The sequence below is a fragment of the Strongylocentrotus purpuratus genome, unplaced genomic scaffold (assembly GCF_000002235.5).
Source record: "Strongylocentrotus purpuratus isolate Spur 01 unplaced genomic scaffold, Spur_5.0 spur5_contig_816, whole genome shotgun sequence".
NCBI lineage: Eukaryota > Metazoa > Echinodermata > Echinoidea > Camarodonta > Strongylocentrotidae > Strongylocentrotus > Strongylocentrotus purpuratus.
In genome coordinates this window covers 1,862,307-1,877,475 of record NW_022145520.1, presented here as the reverse complement: position 1 = coordinate 1,877,475, position 15,169 = coordinate 1,862,307, and the positions used below count along the sequence as shown (strand labels likewise).

Genomic DNA, 15,169 nt, shown 5'->3' with positions numbered 1-15,169 from the left:
TTGAGCACCCTCTGGGTGGATATGTTGCGCGTTATAAATGTCTGTATTATTATTATTATTTTATATGAGCAATGACCTGGACTACTCTTATTATATATGTCTGTGACTGTGCACTTTGTTTATGTTTATACTATTGAAGATTGACAATAAAGTGATACAAAATCAAAAGTAGTTGATAAATACAAGTGGAATTTATGTTCGTTATCGAACGCATACCTTCGCGAACAGCTGCATTATGTAATCTTTTGTTATATGCATTCTCGTTATTCGAGATTCGAGCTTACACGCTCATTCTCGGTTATGCAGTCAGAGCTCTCGGTTCTTATACTTATAGGCCTAACAAGTACTTCAAGCTAACTGCCACACCCATAACGATATGGACGAAATTCCCGCCGCCTCGAACGAAGAAATCCTGTCGGCCATCCACGCCTTACAGCGCCGGGTTGACACCTGCACATCGACGGTTCAACAACCCAAACCCATCCCAACATTCAAGAGCGAAGGGAACAAACAACAGTTTGAACACTCTAAAAAGGTCGAAAGATTGATTGAGAGAGGCATCGCCCTAAACGAGCAGGGGGATTTTGACACAACAGCGCTAACCCTGAAGGAAGCACTCCGAGAACTTAATGACAGGCAAAAGCTGATAAGAATCGCTGACCGGTCGCCACTCGGATGGTCAACTGTAAACGAATATGTCGCCGATGAACTTGCCGACGACTCCGGTGATGAGAAGCGTCTTCGAAAGGTAATACGTAATTTTTCCATTAAATTGTCCTCGAATTCACTTACATAATTTGTTCACAATGAAATGAATGAACGATTAGAAATGACGGTTATATCATTTAATTATAACCGATTGTATATTATGCGGAAAGCAGTCTCTTATTTGCACACAGTATTAGATATCGATTATATATTATGTAACACAAATTATCCGAGCGTATTTATTAATTCATACCACCTTTCTTTGTCTAGGCGGAGAAAGCCGCTTCTGCAAAAAGAGCGGAATCTTCGGCCAAAAGGTCGACCCGGGGAAGGCCCCGCCCATATCCTCGCCCTGCTCAACGCCCTGTTGGTTCTTTTCGCCGCTTCCCGGCCACCTTCACACCAAATTTTCAGCGCCGCTACGATAACCGTGTCTGCTTCCAGTGCGGCATCGCCGGTCACGTCCGTACCAGTTGTCCAGCTATCAGAGCCAGTCGACAGCCATTACGCCAGCAACCAGGGCCCCCAGGCGTCACCCAAGGAACCCTTTAGAGTGAAGCTACCACCAGGAGTCAAAGGTAGACTTAAACGATCTTATAATTTTTGGAAGTCTGAGCTTAAAGCCACACCATTTATTCTTGATATTATCAATGAAGGCTATAAGTTACCTTTTGACATATTTCCCCCTCAGTTTTATGCAAAGAATAACAGATCGAGTTTGAATCATTCTGAGTTTGTTGAGACGGCCATTGCCGATTTGTTGAAAAGACAGTGCGTCGTCGAAGTAAAATCACGTCCCACATGCTGCAATCCATTAACAGTCGCTGAAGGCAAAAAGTTACGATTGGTTCTGGACCTACGCCACCCAAATAAATATGTTAAGAAGTTTAAATTCAAGTATGAAGATTTACCCCACATTTCACAAGTACTCGGTCCAAACCAATTTTATTTCTCTTTCGATCTAGAATCCGGATATCATCACGTCGATATCTTCCCCCCACACCAGCAATACTTAGGCTTCTCCTGGGTTCATAATGATTCAATCGTTAGATATTACATATTCACGGTTCTACCTTTTGGCCTCAACAGCGCATGTTACTTGTTTACCAAGCTAACTAGACCATTAGTCTATTACTGGCGCGCCCGCGGCATTATTTCCTTCGTTTATATCGACGACGGTCTCGTCATTTCCCCCAGCCTCAGTTCGGCTCTATCGAGCATGACCTTAGTGCGCGACACCCTTACCCGCAGCGGGTTTGTCCCCAGCAAGACAAAATGCAAATGGGAACCCACCAATCAAATCCAATATCTAGGTCTCGTTCTAGATTCAATAACAGAGCGATTTTTTGTACCACAATCTAAGATCAACAAATTGCTGCTCAGCATCGAAGCGATTGTTTCTTTGACACAGTCAGCACGACCAGTACCTATAAAGAATTTGGCTTCATTCGCGGGACAAATCATCTCAATGTCTCTCGCACTCGGTCCTATATGTAGGCTCAAGACACGCGCCTCGTATCGCGCAATCGAATCACGTGCGCTTTGGTCAGATTCCATAATGCTACCCGATCCCGTAATCAAAGAACTGCATTTTTGGACGAAGAATATTACAGAGTTTAATGGTTTTCCTTTTAAATTTTGTTTAGCCCCATCTGCGCTAGTTTTTTCAGACGCTAGCGATACCGGTTACGGAGGCTACGTACAGGACAACACTCACACGCGTTTCCACGGAAAGTGGACTCGCGCAGAGTCGCTCAAAAGTTCTACTTGGCGCGAACTGGCCGCCGTACTTCGAATAATTTCTGAAGGCCATTCTCTTTTCCAAAATCAAAAGCTCAAGTGGATGACAGACAATGCAAATGTCCCACGCATTATCAAGAACGGGAGTGTCAAGCCAGACCTTCATGACATTGCTCTTGCAATTTTCGATTTGTGCCAAACTCATAATATCGTCATATATCCCGAATGGTTGCCTAGGAGCGAGAACAAAATAGCCGATAAAATAAGTAAATACCAAGACTATGATGATTGGGAAATCGATGAAGTTTCCTTTTCAGTCATCGACTCCTTGTGGGGACCTCATACTGTGGACAGATTCGCCTCGCCTCAAAATAAGAAAGTCTTAACCTTTAACTCCAGATTTTGGTGCAGGGGTACTTCCGGTGTGGACGCCTTCTGCCAGGACTGGCACTTTGATAACAATTATATTTGTCCACCCATATGCCTTATCTCACAGGTCATCAAGCGCTTAGCATCAGATGGTGCCACCGCGACCTTGATCATCCCTAAGTGGCCTTCTTCTTACTTTTGGCCGATTGTCTGTCCAGACGGATCTCATTTGGACCCTCACGTGCACGATTGGAGGCTTCTTAACATTTCCTTTCACCCATCTTCTTTAGGAGTCGCAACCGTTTTTAATGAGAACCCTTCTTTTCTTTCCTTAGCTCTCCGTTTCGACTATAAACGTCCACCCCGACAGAATAATCAGGGATTTTGTTGTACGGAAATGGGATACTGTTCAACATGTGTCTAAAATGTATCATTAGGTATGCTATTTTGTTTAATGCGTCATTTGACATGCACCTTTGTTTTAGTTCATTGTTTCATGGATGCATCATTTGGCATGCAAAAATTGTTAATGCATCATTTGGCATGTAAACATCGTTTTAACGCATCATTTGGTATGCAACATTGATTTAATGCATCATTTGGCATAAACAAATTAAAAAAAAAAAAAAAATAGTTTAACGCATCATTTGGTATGCATAAATTGTCAATGCATCATTTGGTATGCATAAATCGTTTCAATGCATCATTTGGTATGCAATATTGATTTAATGCAGACAGAATGTACAAGCGTCAGTGTCACTCTTTACCCGTCTTCGCCAACTTTCTTTGGCGTTTTCTCAAGAGCCAGTACTGCTCCGTACCAATCTGTTCACCAATATCCTGTTTCAAACTTGTCATTTATTTTGTATTAAGGTAGATATAGAATATAAATTAACTTTCTGACGGAACGTAAGTGGAGGAAAAAAGTGGAATTTATGTTCGTTATCGAACGCATACCTTCGCGAACAGCTGCATTATGTAATCTTTTGTTATATGCATTCTCGTTATTCGAGATTCGAGCTTACACGCTCATTCTCGGTTATGCAGTCAGAGCTCTGTTACCCTCCCATCCCAAAATAACTTCCCTTTTAAAACTATTACATATATCATATTAAAGAAGCAAATGCATAGCATTTATTTACACCGATCATTATTTGTGTCATGATCATGATCGTCAAAAGTTGTCGCCCTTTTATGCGACCACGCTATTTTTGTCGGTTTTGCGGTTTTGTTTCTTTTTTATATCTTCCATTTGGCAGAAGAATGGAGCAAGCTGTCCTCGCCACTCCAGGATCCATCATTACAAGCCTTGGCAGTCTATGATCTTCCTTCACTCCTGATGACTGCCAAGGCATCTTCAACCACCAAGCAATACCTTCATTCTTGGGAAAGATGGGAGGATTGGGCCACGTCTAAAAAAGGTGTGTCGGTTTTCCCGGTGCAATCCTTCCATTTATCTCTGTACATATCACATTTGGCTACAACCGGCATGAAGTCGCTTGCCGACTCTGCGACAGCAGCTATAAAGTGGGTCCACAACTTAGCAGGTCTGCATTCTCCTACCGATAACCCAATGATCAAGCTCGCCCTGCAAGGTTTCAAACGCGCCACATCTTCACCGACACTAAGAAAGCATCCGATCACCCCGGATATTCTGATGAAGATCTACGAGAAATACGGGCATGACCATGCTTCTCTAGCAGATCTACGGGTTTTGTTTGCGTGCTTCATTTCTTATGCTGGTTTCTTGAGATTTGATGATCTGAAAAATATTTCCAATAACGACCTCACATTCACATCTGATCGTCTCGTCATTCATCTCGCGAGCTCAAAAACAGACCAATTTAGACAGGGGTCTGATGTCGTTATCGCTAGATCATTCAAGCAATCATGTCCAGTTCGTGTAGCTGAGAGATATCTTGCAGCCCTCCGAGATCCTCCGGGCTCGCTTCTACCTGTCCTTCGTAGACTATGCTCATCTACCAAAGGTTTAACTCCTACCGTTCACCCTCTCAGTTATACCCGTACCCGTGAAATAGTGCTAGACGCCATCAAGCCGTTTGTAACTGACATCTCAGCTTACGGTCTCCACAGCATGAGGTCAGGAGGGGCAACTGCAGCCTTAAACGCCAATGTCTCACTTTTTCTGATTTCGAGGCACGGACGATGGAAGTCGACAAAGGCCAGGAACGCTTATTTACAACCCGACGCCAAGTCTGACCTCATACCTTCACAGAGCCTCGGAATTTGAATCACTATCGTTCGTATTTGACTATCTAGCACGTATATTCGTAGTATACTGCCAACAATTTCGCTATTTTACACGTATGTTTACATGACACCTACAAAACTCTTATCCAAAATAATTGTAGGTGCACGGTTTTTTCATAAACAAGGAACAGGGAGTGCGCCCTCGTTCAGTTCCCTTGGTCGCAACCACGTTTCCTCCAAAAAATAACAAATACATTGGGGGTTGTTCGTGGCCTCCGTAAACTAGTGTCCAACACTAGCTAGGCACTGGACGCCTTGTTTTCCATTTTCGCTAGGTTTATCCTTAAAACTAAATAAATAAATAATTAAATATAGATAAATCACACGATTAGCTTCCACCTAACAAAATTGATGTATATATTTCGTGCGCATGTAATGCTTTCCGTAGGCGCCTAAATACAGCCTACCTGGTTCTACATATTTAAACGTGTCTCATGTTTACTGTCTATATTACACGTCGTGTTATTATCCATCAAATTGAAAGAAGAATTTGTAAAAAGAAGAAGTGTAAACAAAAATAAAGAAGAGTCAAGAGCCAGTACTGCTCCGTACCAAGAGCCAGTACTGCTCCGTACCAATCTGTTCACCAATATCCTGTTTCAAACTTGTCATTTATTTTGTATTAAGGTAGATATAGAATATAAATTAACTTTCTGACGGAACGTAAGTGGAGGAAGAAAGTATCATGTAGGCATGGTTTTAAAGGTTTTTATGAATTATGCCAGTGCACAACACCCTTGGTACTAATACATGTACAAGGTGTGGAGGGGTTTCGACAATGAATTTTCAAATCCATTGCTAGACTTATCATCTTTGTTTTACACCATCTACATGGAGCTGAAGGTGTAAATGCACTGCCATGGGTAAGCATATCTCTTCTCATACATAACCTTTAAAAGTACTGTAAAAGATTTATCTTTTAGCATACACACACAGGATGCGAGGGTAGGTCAACAACTATATGTAATCCCTTTTCATTTTCCTTTTGCAATATAAGGCTTTAAATACTGACTGATATGTATGTTCTGTTTTGTATATTGGATATTTTTTCAATTTTTCCTGAAGTGAAATATAGAAAGATAAATCCAGTATTTACCAAATATGTGATTCAAGAAACCAGGGGAAAAAAATGAAGAAAAAAAATTGGGGGGCTACTTTTCAAGCTTGCTTGCATGAAAATAACACTCTTTAATTTGTTTTGCATTAAACTTTATGCAAATTTTGGGGGCTGTTTTCTGACTTTTGGGGGCTCTTTTTAGCATTTCGGGGGCGAATTTGCCCTGAGCCCCCATGTATTTTTTTCCCTGCATCAAACTGTACACATGCTTATACTGACCACATATCCTGTCACTGGATCTGGATATAGGCACAATTCAGAATCGGGATCTTCTTCAATCATAGCGGGCCACCTTGATAAAGAAAATTACAATATAAACTTAAATAAAACCTTATAAATTAGGCCAAATAACAAAAATAATGTGTTTCTCGACCGGACTTTTAAAAAAAGGAGGAGGCAGGGCATTACTATTTTGCAATTTTTTTCCAAGATGGCTGTCATGCTAATTATAGCTGGCCAAGCCTTTTTATCAACAAATATTGTGCTACGTGAGTATACTAATGCAATGTATGACCCACAAATATCACCTTAGAAGCTATTTAAACAAAATATATGCCACAGGCTTTTTTTTTGGGGGGGGGGGGGGCTCTTTTTTTTGTTTTTTGTTTTCTTCTGAATAGAAAATACCGTAGTGAAAAGGGGAGGCATTGGCCCAAAAGGAGGCAGGGACGAGAAACACTTCATGTTTGTTATTTGGTCTTACAATATTACAAACTTTTTTGTTTAAACCTTAAAAATTCAATACAAAGTTAGTCTTCTATAATCATAGCAGGCTAGCTTAAAGGTAAAGACCAGTATTGGAAACGCCCCAATTTCAAAAAATGAAATGGAAGCTCTCATTACCAATCATGTGAAAGAATATGTTTTGACTAATACATGATGATAAAAAATTTGCCGGGAAACCGCCTACTAATTCATATATTTGGTAAATTTGTTTCTCTCATGGTCTGTGAGAGATATAGGGTAGTCCCATATACATCTTTCTGTGTATAGTGCTTGTAACTTTACGAAGAATGGGCTAAATTTCTTATCATTTTGATGATTCCAGAACCTTGCAGATGCTAGATGCTAGATGATCAACCTTTTCTGATCGATTCCACAACGTTTCTTTCACAATGCAATCACATGACCATAACTGGTCTTTACCTTTAAGTAAAAGTATTATAACATTACCATACAAACATAAAACTGCAATACAAACATTTATTGATGAAAGGGTTCTCATGTTACCGCTAAAAATATATTAATTAGTCAAAATGATAAAACCAATGATTTCATATCTTGTTATATAAACCACATTGAAAAATCAATAAAACATGATTAAAACGCTGCTGCAGAAAGATAACCTGATTATAGACCATGTTCAAGTATCTTTTCTCCCTTTGATTAATTTCCCTTTATTTGATTTATTTAAAGATAAAAAGAAAATAGAATATAATTAGTTTTCTTAATTACCATGGGAATCCCTGCATTTTTGCCCATACAAGTGAGCCTTCTGTAAAGTTGGCGTGAACAAAGTCCAGGGTAGAGTAGTCTTGCTCTGGTAGAAGGCATGAATTGTGTGACGTATCTATGAAGGAGAAGGATAAGAATATATGGTGAAGAAAAAAATGGTGAAAATGGACAAGAGCAATAGGACAAACAAAAAGAATGAGAGAATGAGAGAAAGAGAGAGAGAGAGAGAGAGGAGAGGGAGAAAGCGAGAGAGAGAGAGAGAGAGAGAGAGAGAGTGATGGTGGAGGGGGGAGGAAGGGAGAATATGAATACATGAATACATTTTGGTGCCCTCTTGACAAAAATTCTACCACCTCTGTATCATAGGATGTATATGTACCACGGGTGCACAGACGAATAATGATTACGTAACTCTCATTGACACGTACCCAGCAATCATCTCAATGAGTTTCACAGTTTTGTACAAATGGCCTTTATCTGCCTACCGGTATGCCCTCAGATAATATTTTCGAACTGGCTCATTTAGTCACATTCACCAGATGACTTGATTTAGATAGTAATGATGATGATGTTGATGATGATTCAAATATACTATATCCGGCTTCACAACATGTTTCCCAAACTCATGTAAGTTCCTACAGGATAAGTTTATATTTTGACATTTAGTGACTTCAGAAACAGATGCTGAATTAAAAATCAAACATATTTTACAAACTTGGAGTTGCAAAGATTTACATTTCTGTGAGAATGATCTATCCTGGATTATTCAAAGGTAATGCACAACAAACTTTAATCTACATTAGTTCCTTTAATCCTTCCCTTCTTATTCCCTAATCCCCAAAACAGGCTGGCTTCAAATCCCTCCAATCCGTTGCCCCACACCTATGAAACAAACTCCCTGCATTTCTAAGAAATAGTACTTCAATTGACTTCCTTCAACACTTTGATCTAAAAGATAGCTAAAAATGGACAGTGCCTTGTATCCACTGGAAGCGGTACCAAAGAATTCCAGTCATCACCATCAACATCATCATCATCATTACTATTATTGTTATCATTATTAAAGCACCTACCGTAGGAATTCTCACAGGTATAGCTGCACAGAAGTAATAATAATAATAGCTAGTTCTTATATAGCGCTTTTCAGGAACGAAGGCCCTCTCAAAGCACTTTACAGATATATATTACCCGGGTCATCGGATTCAGGCTTACCCGCACACAATGTATTCACATTCTCCACTCCCTGGGGAGCATTCCAGCCAGGCGTCATTTTTACAAGCACACACTTGCTAATCTAAGCACATAAGCTTTCGCATCCTACCGGGTACCCATTTAACACCTGGGTGGAGAGTGGCAAATGTAGATCAATGTCTTGCCAAAGGACATTAGTACCGTGGTGGGACTTGAACCGCGGACCTTGTGATCCACAGTCCGGTGACATATCCACCCGTCCACGACACCTCCAAGCTTCTTAGACTTGTACATGTATATGCTATTATGCCGTCGATCATGGTCAAAATACCTGAATTCATTTCACATGTCCAGACGTCCGGTACATGAGACGGGTCAGTGATGTCCAACAAGAAACGCCATTTCATGCACTCCTTGTCGGTACACTGGACCCAGGTTCCTGAAACCTCGACGTCGCGACCGGTAAACTTCTGTTTCTTGGACCCTCTGCTCTTCCTGCATTTCATCTTCCTTTTCTTCTTATTGCAATGTCTAAGTGGAGAAGGCTCTTCTTCTGTTTGGATTCAATACAGAGCGACAAAATAAACCTTAGCTAAGTAACAAGTCAGAATATATATAATTCAACAAAAATATTTATCAGTCTTTTTAGAAATAACCTTAATTTTTTTTTTATGAGAAAGATAATATCTGGAACGAAATAAATAAAGTGAAGTTAGAATCAATACATAGATTTTATGATCAATTTGTATCCTTTACGACTGACTATATACAAATATATTATAATTAAGATTGTGTGTGTGGGGGGGGGGGAGCCATAGGCATAGTCCCCAATTGCATGTTTCATTTCTGTTTATTCATCTTAAGAACAAGATCTTTCAAATAAAATAAAGCATTGTTGTGTGTAGCAGAAGTAATCATTTTTAATACCATTAGTTATCCTACAATTCTTGAAATGTTTTAGTGCATTAATTAAATCCTTAATGTGTGGAGATTTGATAAAAATAATTTCCATTATATACTAATTCAAATAATAAATGTTTCAAGCAAACTACAGTGCAACCTGTCTATAAAGACCACCCAAGAGAGACAATAAAAGTGGATCTTATACTATAGGCAGGTGGTCTTTATGTACAGGTTCATTTAGCACATGTTTCAATGAGAAACCATTTTCAAGGGAAACAAAAAATGCGGTCTTTGTAGAAAGGTGGTCTTTGCAGACAGGTGATTGCTAAAGCAGGGGGATGTTTCACAAAGATCCTAAGATAAACTTATCTCCAAGTTGGACTTAACAGTTATGGAAAGCCGTTAGCATCTCTGAAAATATTTTGTAAAAGTAATTTTAAAAGGCATAAAATGTTGATTTCAAATCATTCATATTTTCTATTATCAAGAAGATTTCATGTTCTTGATGCGGAGTTTGTGAAAAGTCTAAAATACTTGAATTTTGCTTTTGAATATGTTTTATTTAAAGGCTACAAATGGCTGTCCATATTTTTTAAGTACAACTTAGAGTTAAGTTTGACTTAGGATCTTTGTGAAACACCCCCCGGGTTTGACTGTACCATCTTGAGAAGAAAATATGAGTCTTCTGCTGGGATTCTTGGGGCAAATGGCTTTGTGCGTTGGCCTTCTCTTAACCTTCTGCTTCTTCTGCCTTGGTGGTGGGGTGTACTCTCTGTCTGAGGGATCATGCTTTACTGGAGAAAGAAACCTAAATCCAAAGTAAAAAGATAACAGTAAAATACAATACCAGGGGGGTGTTTCACAAAGACTAACATTGACTTTAATTGCCACTGTTTGCTCTCACCATCAACTGGCATTGGTCTCTCAAGGGATGTATACATTGTGGTCACAAATCTACATAATCAATTTACATTGTTTGATAATTCATTGTTGAAGGAAAAAATATCACCTAAATATCATAATGGTGAGAGCAAACACAAACAGTGGTATAAATGGCCTGCCATAGTTAAGTCCAACTTAAAGTTGATCTTAGTCTTTGTGAAACACCCCCCAGTAAAGGGATCAATCAATGAATTTGTTTTTGTGCTATATAGGAGTTCCATGTTTTGGGAAATAAATCAGTAGACATCATCCAATATATGAAATATGACATTGTAGATTCATACATTTCCAGTTTAAACAAAAGTTAAGACTTTCAACAGAAAAATTAAACGTTAACTTTAATCATGATAATAAAAAAATGGTACACAAAATTTTGAAATGTCCGTATGATAAGGGGAATGCTCAATGTTGCTTAACTTCCTTTTTTTGGTATATATAAATGAAAACAATCAATAAGAAATATTCCTCTGAAAACAAAATATATGCGAATTATTTCTAGCAGAGAAGAAGATCTAACAAAAAAATTTAGAGAGGATGTTATTTCATTGTTGATGAATCTCAAAGTAAAATGAAATGAAAAAAATTAAAAATAATAATAATACTATTAGTAATATTGAAAGTAAAAGAAAAGATAGACATTATAAAAAATTTTAAAAATGTATTTAATGAGAAAACAGATATATTTAGTCAAGAAAGATATGCCTTACCTATGTAATCTTTAATAATATAAGATTAAAGGCTATTTGAGGAAACCTGGTCTTGATTTTATCAACCAACAAAAATGAAGACATTAAACAGTGTTCTCTTCTCATGCTAAAACAATGGACATAGATTTAGAATCAACAATTTTATTTTAATGATTGTGATGAGCATCTTGCATCATCGATCCTAGATATACTGGGCTTTCTTTCAATTCAGACCTGTTGAGTCTGCAGGGACTGTTTTAAAAAAAGGAGGGTATATTTGTAGAAATTTTTCAAAAATGCAATGAAAGCAACCTCAAAAAATTAATACCTTCTCATCAACAAAAATAGGAAAGAATAGTAAATTATACTTACTCCTCAATTCCACTCAATAGTTCATTCTCTGCCATGCTGAAAAATCAGATCTATTAGAAAAGTATCTGCAATGAAACACATTGGACGATAGAATCTTGAGTAAATCTGTGATTTCAGATCTTTTGATTCCAGAATTATCTTAACTTTTACAGGGCGCGACAAACCCGCTTGCCCGACGTCCCGGGGCAACCAAATTGAGCCGTCGGGCAAGTAAATCAAATTATCACTTGCCCGATTCGGGCAAGTGATACTTTTACAGTAATTTCCTAGTGTCCAAGAACTCTACCATTCACCCGTCAACTTCTTACCCGTCGTCAAAATCCAGAAGCAAAAAAGCGATCGTTCCGATTTCGAAAAAACTTCACAGACAGCTAGCCAGCTCAGCTAGCTCAGCGCGCATGCAACAGTGACACTTCAAGCCATGAATGCCGCTCCGCCTCCACGCACGGCCGGCCGTGAGCTAGCTAGAGACAGCTAGCGCGATCGTACCAGCTGCGAGCTTATTCGCGCTCTCTCTCTCTAGCTCTGCAGGCCGCACCGACAGGCCTTTGCTATTCTCTGATTGCCGATTGGTTGAATCACGCCAAATATGACGTCATTATTCTAGGGAAATGAACACGTGCGAATCGGAATGGAATAAACAACAGGGATTTTCTAGTAGAAGTACAAAAAGTCAAATGTTTGATATTTATTCATAATGACTGTTAATGATTGTGAACATATTATTTAAAACTCGCTGCTCATATAAATCAGATGAATGTTTTTGTCTCGTTTTCAATTTATTACTGCGGTCTCAAGATCCGACCGAGCGAGTCATTTTGATAATAGTATCGAGACCCCCAGAATATAAGCCGTTGTTGTTTTGTTTTCATGGTTTTAGCGACGTTGTTTAGTCTAGTTTTCGCATACTTATCCGAGATTTATCGTAAAATATCTTCAATATTATTATTTAGTAAGAATTTACAAATTTTGGCATGATATTTATAGCAGTGAATGATGAAATAAAAATGTCCGTACTTTATTTAAAATAGTTGATTACCCATTATTTACATGACGTTTCTTGATGGAAGAGTTGACCCAAATTATTAACAGCTGAAAATTAGCCTACGTTTCCAAATGACAGGGGCTTGCACAGACACACATGTGATGTTGCACCATGGTACATGTGGCTACCATTAATGACATGTTTGTATCATATTTTTTACAACAGGGTCATTATGCTTTTTTACATGACTGAATATTAAAAACTTAAACCTGCTTGAACCATTCTACCTTGCCAAGATTCATGTGAATCTGATTATTTATGGAGAATCAATAAAATGCGTTTTTTAAACCTTCAACCATCCTTTGTTGACCATTTTCTTTGACATATTAGGTTATTATTCAGTACAGTTACACTGTACATGTATGTGCATTAATTTGCTATCTAAAACACTAACTTATCATTACGAGATAATAAATGCTTTAACCTCGAGTCCTTTTTCGCTTTAAAGTTTTGGGCAAGTGGAAATATTGTTTGGGCAAGTAAATTGAAAACCCACTTGCCAGACAGGGCAAGTGGTGAAAAAAATTCTTGTAGCACCCTGCTTTTAACTAAAATCATGGAAGTCTTTGGGCATGGTTCTTAATTATGAAAGAGAAAACAATGTTTATAGTGATAAAAAACTAAATTACTTGGTAAACAAAACTAACAATTACCATTGGTGCTGCTTGCACATGTGAACAAAGTCAGTTTTCAGAATACCACCCCATATTATTACTGCTTGTTAACATAACAAAAATTTAAAATGAAATTAAGAAGTTACAATTGCAAAATTAATTTTCATTTTCCCGGTCTTGAAACCAGTTTGCTGTAAACTCTAGATTACTAGATCTAGTGTGTAGCAGCTTTTTACTTTTAGACTAAACTATCATAGACGAGGCGGGATAGAATAATAGACCATTGCATGCCAGTGGTCTCGCGTCTCGTAATCCGGCGACCCAGTGGTACCAACTGATTGTATGATATCTTGCCTTGCAAATTATGATATTACCTTATTTTTTATGGATCACATTTTTTTATAAATCAGCTGTAAACCTCTGTGCGCAAAGTAAGGTCTCATAATTTTATGACTTTTTTCGTTGCAGTGCGCACGCTGATTCAAAATCAAATTTTTAGATCTCAATATCTCCGGAATCCTTTGAGTTTGACGATAAATTTTCTAGTTGAACCAATTTGTAGTAAAAAACTTTGCTTAGACTAACTTTGTTAACTTTGGTCACCCCTTCAATCATACATCATCATCACTGACAGCTAGACTCAAGCACAAACTGAACAACAGCAGTTTAATAGAATAATACAGGAACTCATAATTTCCATCTAGACTACCATACCAAGTACTACTACCAGTCCATGGCATTGAGTGGAACCATTTATTAATTTTAGTACAATTTTGGAATTGGATGACATGACAACAATACATCATTCAATCATGATTCAATCATATTCATGATAAACTCCACATCAACCATCTCTCTCTGTTGATGTCCCTCCGCTTTTCCGAGATCAGCGAGTTCATCGCCAATTGTCATTGTCATTTGAATCATTATATCACTCAGCACACTCTCTCACTCACTGACTCAGTCACACTCTCATCTCAGTCTCACTTCTCTGACTCTGTCTGTGTCTAGATCTAGTAGTCTAAATGAGTAAATCTACTATCTCTACTCTAGTCTCAACCGATGTGTTTATGCCCAGCAGTGCCCTGCATCGAATAGATTAGATAGATGCAGAATAACGGCGAAGGCCCAGAGCTCAGAGCCCAATGAGCCTAGCTAGCACTCAACTCAAGCCAGCCGCCGCGCCGGGCGGGCGGGGGCCGGGTAGAGCAGGCTCAGCTCAGTGCAAGTGCAGCAAGTGGCCGACTCCATATTTTAGTATCAATAAAATAACAAACATTACATTCATATCTACATTCAGTCCCTATTAAATGTACATTAAATTTCTACCCACCTGTTTTTTTTCAAATGAAGACAAGTTACCACAGCAGACTGTAACTTTGTGAGATAGAATTAATGCAGCTTCCCTCGGCCTCGATCAGCTGCGACTAGCTCGTGATGACGTCATAATTTTGAGACCATTTGAGCACTTGATTTTCCCGCGAGCTCGAGCGAGCGCGCGCGTACACTGCACTGCAGTACAGTTGCCGTGGACGTGCAAATATCGATGAAACGTCATATTATTATTTGGAAACACTGTTTTGAAAATCAAACTTGCATGAATGATGCAGTAAAATTCTGCACTCATCAGTTGTTTTCAGTAGATATTATTGTTAACAGGTTTACACTGGGGGGGGGGGGGGGGGTGTAAGGCCCTATATACTATAGGCTTATAATTTGCCCTATAATGTAGTAGCCCCCCCCCCCCCCCTCGCGG

General features: G+C 38.7%; 1 protein-coding gene across 1 annotated transcript in view; it reads right to left on the bottom strand.

Moving 5' to 3' along the window:
- LOC100894080 (myb-like protein X) overlaps positions 1-11,862 on the bottom strand; it is a 31,792-nt gene extending 19,930 nt beyond the window's left edge. Inside the window, exons 1-5 of the mRNA XM_030979042.1 lie at positions 11,755-11,862; positions 10,414-10,562; positions 9,183-9,404; positions 7,661-7,775; positions 6,425-6,497 (exon numbers count right to left, since the gene is read on the bottom strand). Coding sequence (XP_030834902.1) covers positions 6,425-6,497; positions 7,661-7,775; positions 9,183-9,404; positions 10,414-10,562; positions 11,755-11,789 — 594 coding nt within the window. The 5' untranslated portion in view covers positions 11,790-11,862. The remainder of the gene's footprint in view (positions 1-6,424; positions 6,498-7,660; positions 7,776-9,182; positions 9,405-10,413; positions 10,563-11,754) is intronic.
- Between the last annotated feature and the right edge of the window lie 3,307 nt (positions 11,863-15,169).